Source organism: Chenopodium album, chromosome 1 (assembly GCF_948465745.1).
Source record: "Chenopodium album chromosome 1, dcCheAlbu1.1, whole genome shotgun sequence".
NCBI lineage: Eukaryota > Viridiplantae > Streptophyta > Magnoliopsida > Caryophyllales > Amaranthaceae > Chenopodium > Chenopodium album.
In genome coordinates, this window is record NC_137834.1 from 8,020,504 (window position 1) to 8,027,976 (window position 7,473).

The following is a 7,473-nucleotide window of genomic DNA, read 5'->3' on the forward strand; positions in this document are numbered from 1 at the left end:
TTTGGGTTTTTGTTTGTTAATTATTATAAATGATAATTTGAGATGTGAATGGAAAAGGAAAAGGGGTATTTGTAACAAGCACCTTTGTGCCTGTTACAAATATCCCTAATATTTTAATTTTTCAAGACATTATTCGTAACGGGCAGTCAAAGTGTCCGTTACAAATAACTGGCTATTTGTAAATGGCAGTCAACCTGTCCGTTACAAATACCTGACTATTCGTAACGGGTAGTCAACTTGTCCGTTACAAATACCTGATTATTCGTAACGGGCACTTAACCTGCCCGTTACAAATACCTGGCTATTCGTAACGAGCACTTAACCTTCCCGTTACAAATAACTAGTTATTCGTAACGGACAAGTGCCCGGTACGAATAATATTTCTATTCGTAACGGCGGTATTCGTAACGCCCGCTGCCCGTTACGAAAAGCCTATTTTTGCCCGTTACGGATAGGCTTTTTTCCACTAGTGATTTGGTCAAAAAAACCCTAGGAAATTAAAACCCACTCACGTGGCACCTCATCTTCTCTCTCCCCCGTCCCCTTTCCCCTCATTTTCACGCTCTCTCTCCTCTCTATCCCCTCATTTTTTCTCTCTCCTCTCATTTTCAAGCTCTCTCTCCTCTTTCTCCCCTCCATCACGCCTCAGTTCTCTCTCCTCTATCTCCCCTCCATCCTCTATCTCCTTCTCTTTTTTCTCCTATCTCCTTTCTCAGCCTCCCTTCTTTCCTTTCTCACGCCTCACCACAACGAAGAGTGACGAACACCGAGTACCCAGCGACGAGAATGAAGAAAACGTTTGGGTTCAGTTTTCCGGCTCGGTGTTAGGGTTTAGATCGCTGCTTCTCAAGTCATATCTCACTTGAATTTCCGGTATTTCATTAAATTTTTAGCTAATTTTCGAGTTTTTGCATATATTATGTTTGTGTATAATTTAAGATCTGAACCCGGTATGTTTGTGTATAATTTTCGAGTTTTTAGCTTTAAAATTTTGTTGTTTATAATTTAAGATCTGATTTTTTTTTTTTTTTTTTTTTTTTTTTTTTTTTTTTTTTTACACAATAGATCTGAAATTAAGTTAATTATTGTTGTTTATTTTTTTCAATTTATTGTTTTGCAGATACGGTGAATCTGGATAGGGTGGTGGTGGTGGTGGTGATACAGGTTAAGGTGGTTGGTGGTGACGGCTGGTGGCGCCCGCGGCTGGTGGTGTGCACGGCTGGTGAACAAGAGCAGCATCCATTTTATACTTGTATTTTTTTTTTATGAAAATGTAATATTACAACAAGTAATTAATAAAAATATTAATGTTTTTGCATATATTATGTTTGTGTATCAATTTAATTGAAAAAACTAAAAAAAATTATTATTATTTTTTTAAATTTTTTATATCCATAATGGGCAGTGGTTTGGCACCAAAACTGCTGCCCTTTCACTACAAACGACAAGCGGTTCTGAACCGCTTGCCATTTAAAAGGCTAATGGCAAGCCCCCCAAGGGCATGCAGTTCAAAACCGCCTCCCATTAGGGGGTTTGAACCGCTTGCCATTACGTTTATTGTAGTAGTGATATATATCAATATGTTTTGTATTCTACTATTCATGTATGGAGCCTATAACTTTTAATAAAGAAATCATTCATTAATATAAGATTATCAATAATTAATATCTACATCATCCTAACTTGTGTACGTTTCGTATGATTTTGATTATTCATATACTTTAAGGAAAAACGAAACTTTAAAAAGTCAACATTCAAAAGTCAACAAAATAGCATGTTCAAAAACATTTTCCTCGAATAAAGAAAAAAAAAAAAGAATTATATTAGTACTTAGATTTACTGTACTAGTAACTACGAGTAGCTAGTAAGCTCTAGACGTTAACAGTACTACAATAGAATAAAACACTGAATTAGTGTGATTAAATTAATCAATACGTATAACGTAATACTCCGTACATAATAATTACTTATTATAAATTTAATTATTTATAATCTATGCTTTTTTTATATATTACTCCGTAGGTAGTTGTTTAGACCTTCATCAAGGTCGGTACATGCATGCTTCTTGATGTGATCTTGTGGTCCAAAATTAAATTAAACCTACAACTGTAATACTAATGGATCGAGTAATGAATTGAAGTATATGGTTAATACTTAATAGTATACTACGTATAATACAGTTTTTATCCGTTAAATATTGTTTATTACAACTTGGTTGGTTAGTTGTTGCCAACAATCACCTATCTATCCCACTCAATATAATTATTACTTAGTACAACTAATGTTGAAGTACTTAAGAGTTAATTATTTCGACACAAACCTTTATATAGATAACATATTATGCAAATACTATATTCTTTTTAGGATACGTTTTGGCCTACAAATTAAAACCGTTATTAAATTACTTTCAAAATCAAAAGCTAAAATTATTCTTAGACTTCCACCATTACTGGACACTTTATCCGTCTAATAATATAGTGTCTACTTTCTATTGGTACTGAATATTATACGAAATAGTATTCCATGTGATCAATCCTTCATCAAATTAGGTCATATTTGTTCTCTTGAAGTCAAATTTACTTTACCTTGTTTTTTTTGTAAGGCAAAATTTTTTTTACCTTACTAAGGGCCTCCGGCCTGTTCTCATTGACTGAAGCCAACTGAATTGAGCTGAACTGAACTGAAATGAAATGAATATTTTATAAGAGAAGGAAATTAGGAGTTGAACTGAACTAAACTGAACTAAACTGAAAATAAACGTATGAGAACAAACCCTAAATTTAAGTTATTTTTACTAATTAAAACTTATTTTCATTTATGTAATATTATTTGTTCTTTAAAATTACAACTGAATAATTTTTTAATAATAAAAACCTACTACATATATTTTTCATATCTTGTTAAAACCTATAAGGATAGTGATTTGAAGAGGGAGATTATTTATTAATTAAAGGAAAAGATCAAATCTGATATTGACCTGTAATTATAGAGGTTAGTGGATCACATTCAAGTATACTCGACTTGTTCACACTTTCTTGTTTGACTGGACTAATTTAACTTTGTTGATTAATTAAATAAGAAGCTAAGCTCTTCACCAAATAAAAAAAGAAGCTAATAAGCTAGGCTAAGACGACATTGGATAACATGTACTAATGTATTGCGTTTTACCCGTAACATGTACTAGTAGGATTTAATAAGATAACATTTTTAATGTACACTTAATAATAATTAATTTATTAATTTATTTGTTGATGGATTATTATCACTTTCTTAGAAGTTTGAACCAAACCAAACAAAACAGGTTGGATCATATAATAATTTACAACATATGCATAGTGGATAACTAGATATAAAATACTCAACAAATAAAGTGTCATTAATTCATATACTAGGTTATAAAAATTATGTTTCAAAAAAAAAAAAGTTATAAAAATTATTACTCCGTATTAACTAATTCGCCTTTTTTATTATTTTTTATTATTATTATTATTTTTTTTTAATTCCCTTTGTCAATTATGCTCTATGGCTGCAGCCTGCAGATTACAAATTCACATTATAGCCAAGCTTATTTAAATTAAATAATGTCCACATAGTCAAACAAATTTATGCTTCCTTTGTTTTAAGAAATTGTAAGTTTGTAACACTTTGACTAGTATGATTGCTAATGTGCAACAAACTTTAATCAAACTAATTATTCAACAACATTATTTGATAGAATGGTTGCTAATGTGCAACTTTAATAAAACTAATTATTCAGCAACATTATTTGATGATAACATTTGTTTCCAATTTGCTATAAAAAATTGTTGTCAAAGTTAGGGCTTGTTATGCTCACCTTCTTTTCACATATTTCAAGTCTAATAAGTTCATTTTAGTTTAAAAAAGTAAAATCATGTGAATAGCTAGAACACACCCTTAGTATATAAATAGAGCAAAGTGATGTAATTATTAACTTTTACTTGTAAAAAGTCCGTCAAAACAAAAAAAAAATCACTACTAGAATCCGCCTAAATAACGACAATTAAGCTGCGACGGTCATAGAAAACTGTCGTAACATTATGATTTTGCGACGGTTTAATAAGCTGTCGCAGATTACGACAGTTCCTATCCCTTTTACGACGGTTTTTTTGTCGTTGAAATTATATGAATAAATTTATATTCTTACACAGGTTTTACGACAGTTAAAAACTGTCGTAAAGAATTGTTTTTAATTTTTTAATATTTCGAAAATTCTGCGACAGACATAAACTGTCGCAGATTACGATTATTTTTTGTTTTTTTTTTTTAAACTCCAAAGAATTATTAGAACACCCCTACTTTCCCTCTTTCACTTCACTACCCTTCAGCAGAGACGCGACGAGAGAGGAGGAAGAGGGAAGTCAGCAACGATTCTTTAACGCCGGTGTGCCGCCTCCCCTGAAACCTTACTTTTCCGTCGCTTCTCTAGTCGGTTATCCCCATTTAATTAATTTTAATTTTATCAATTTATCACTGAAACCCTAACTTTTTCGTCACTTGTCTACAGGTATCGGAGGGCCACCGGAGTGCCGCTGCTTCTGACGCCGGTGTGTCGTCTTCTCTGACTCCGGTGTGCAAGTTCACTAAGGCCGGAGCTACGACTGCCCTGCGCCGGACTGGGTTCACGCTTAACTTTGAGGTAAAAATCGATTTAAGTTTTTTTTTTTTTTTTTAAATTTTTTTTACTTTGTTATCACTTTTGGAATTTAAGAATGACTCTGAATTTTTCATCCCAAATTGATTTTAAAGTCCAGAATTGTAATAACAATCATACAAGCACTAATGCCTTCAAATTTATGGGTTTATTATGTGAATTTGTAACAAATTGAACATACTAGGTTAGGTTTGAGGTAAACATCTTCAATATATCATGAATTGTGAGAAACCTTGAGAAGGGCAATACAGAATTTTAAAATTAAGAGAAGTCTGGAGTACTTTGGGTGTGTCCTTGGCTTATAATTGCTTTTGGCTCAATTGGGTTCCTTGCTTTGGGTGTGTCCTTATCTTTAATACCTTGAATTAGATTATTATCCATCATTACTATTATTATTATTAGTAAATACAAATCATTCTAAATGTTTTTCTTATGTGATATGGCTGCTGTTTGTGTAGTTGGGATTAATGCTGGGAATTTTTCCTAGTTTTTACTATTTTTATCACAATTATTGATAATAGTTCGTAGTTAATTATTTATTTATGCTAATTTGTGTAGGATATAATCAAATTGGTTTGCTTTTGCTTGGAGTTGGTTTCTTTCTAAGGTGAGTTGTGCATAAATTTATTTGGTATGCTTCGAATGAATATTTATTTTGTTACATTTGTATGAGTTATAGGAGTTAGTTTATATGATGAGTATGAGTATGATTTTGTTTAAAGTGTGTATAAGTATGTAAATGATTATACTAAAAGTATGTATGGTGTAATTTAAATTTCAAGTTAAAGTATGTATGCATATTGTTTAAAATTAGTATGTATGTAATTGTTTAAAATATCATTCCTAAAATCATTCCATGTTAAAATCTGAAAAAGTATAAATTATATATAAGATACAAGTTTACAATAGTGAATGTCATGATTAAAGCTTAGAACTTGTTTATGAATATTAATTAACGTAAAGTATGTTATGGTTTGTTCTTCACATTGGAGGTTTATAATGATAGGTGATTATTACTCTCTTATGTATTAGTATGGTTACATTAACAAGTGGGGTTAGATGTCAAAGGATGGGTAATGTTGGAGTGATATGGATCTTTAGACATCATTTTAAATCTAAGTCCATATCATACATACAGACATTTAAATGAATGCGTTATTGTTGTTTGTGATTAAATTATGTGATTTATCGATTTTGAATAGTGTTGTAGAATTTGTCACCATGAAAAGGAAGGAGCGCTGGTGGATGTACGATAGAAAAGACGGTAGTTGGGTGAAACCGAAAACCCGGAAAAATAACATCATCAACCTTATCAACCTCATGTTTCTCCTCCATTTTCTCTGTTCTGCTGTGCTTAGTTATAGAAATTTGATTAGTAACTCAATGACAGAAAAGTGGTTTTAACCAGAAATAGCATTGTTTGGAAGGGCTAAAGTGAAGCCATAAGTAGAGTTTAAATAAGCTTAGCTCTACTGAAGAGAGTTTAGTTACACTCAACTCAAGTGAAATAGAGAGTTTAAATAAGCTTAGCTCTACTGAAGCAGGAGCACTATTTCTTCAGTTTGCTGGTTTACATTATCCCACTGTCAGCAATCTTTCTTATATACAATTATAAGGGTTCTGTACTGTCAGCTAGTCAACAATCTGGCATAGCTTCCTAATATGAATTAGAGAGGCTTGTAATTGCCTTTTGACCAAAGTACGATAAATTCCAACCCCCCCCCCCCCCCCCCCTTTTTAATGAACTGTAATCACAAGTTGGCTGCATAAATGCTAGATACTATATATTTACATTGAACTAATGTATTGTACCTTTCCCATGTCACCGAAGATAACAACACGTTGTAAAGAGCTCTTTATCCAACGTTCCCTAAGATACTAGCATCCCTGCCCACTCAAAGAGACTAATATAAGTCTGCAAATACACATAATTGCAAATTTTTAGGTTTTTCCTAAAACTAAGTCTTCCTTTTTACTCTTTAGATGCATAAAACAGATGGTATTAATATGATCTTTGTTCTTTGTTGCAACTTCAAACTAAAATGTAGTAAAATGATGAGAAACTTAACTCTGTTTGTATGTATGTATGTGTATTTTTGCAGGATGCATATGAGAAGAAGGTGGAAGAATACACTACTCAGGGTTCACAACTTAACCCCAACCAGTTGTACTGGGAGGCAGTTGGTGGTAGGAAGCGGGGTTTGGTTAAGGGACTAGGTCAGAGTGATCGCCTGTTCTATGAACCCCCTCCTAGTCGTGGAGACGGTTCATCGCAACCATACTGTCCATCAATTAATTCTCAGGTTGAAGCCCGTGTACAAGAGGAGGTTGCAGCACGCTTGGAGGACATCCATGCTCAGTTCGATGTCAGGCTGCAAGAGGCACTCAAAAAAGAAAGGGAGGAGGCACAACGAGCGAACAAGGTTCTCATTACGCAGATGTTGAAGGGTTGGTCTGAGTTTGGCCATGAGTACCTTTCTTCTTGCACTCCACCTCTCCATCCTAGGCGGGAGGATGACTCAGATATGGGAGGTGATGGTGCTGACCAGACTCCGGTGTCTTAGCTCGTAGGTGTTAGTGGTTATTAGTACTAACCTTCAGCATGTTAATTATGTGTAGTACTAACCTTTTGTATTATATTGTTAGTACTAACCTTTTGTATGCTATACTATATAGTTAGTACTAACCTTTTGTATGCTATTTTGTTAGTACTAACCTTTTGGATGTTATGTTTCTAACTTGGTGAATAACTTTTGTTACTAAATGTTATTTAACTTTAATGAAATTAATATGAGTTTAAT

General features: G+C 32.9%; 1 protein-coding gene across 1 annotated transcript; it reads left to right on the top strand.

The window, feature by feature from the left end:
• The first annotated feature begins 1,397 nt into the window (after window positions 1-1,397).
• On the top strand, window positions 1,398-7,473 carry LOC145627733 (uncharacterized). The gene is made up of 4 exons (XM_081680086.1): window positions 1,398-1,451; window positions 4,307-4,402; window positions 4,526-4,657; window positions 6,775-7,473. Exons 1-4 carry the CDS (start codon window positions 1,398-1,400, stop codon window positions 7,234-7,236), a joined length of 744 nt encoding a protein of 247 aa, XP_081536212.1. The 3' UTR covers window positions 7,237-7,473.

Excerpts from the sequence above, each read along its gene's own strand:
- LOC145627733 (XM_081680086.1), top strand. The coding sequence starts at position 1,398 with ATGGGCAGTGGTTTGGCACCAAAACTGCTGCCCTTTCACTACAAACGA. Across the intron at positions 4,403-4,525 it reads GCAACGATTCTTTAACGCCG|GTATCGGAGGGCCACCGGAG; the intron begins GTGTGCCGCCTC and ends ACTTGTCTACAG. Across the intron at positions 4,658-6,774 it reads GGTTCACGCTTAACTTTGAG|GATGCATATGAGAAGAAGGT; the intron begins GTAAAAATCGAT and ends GTATTTTTGCAG.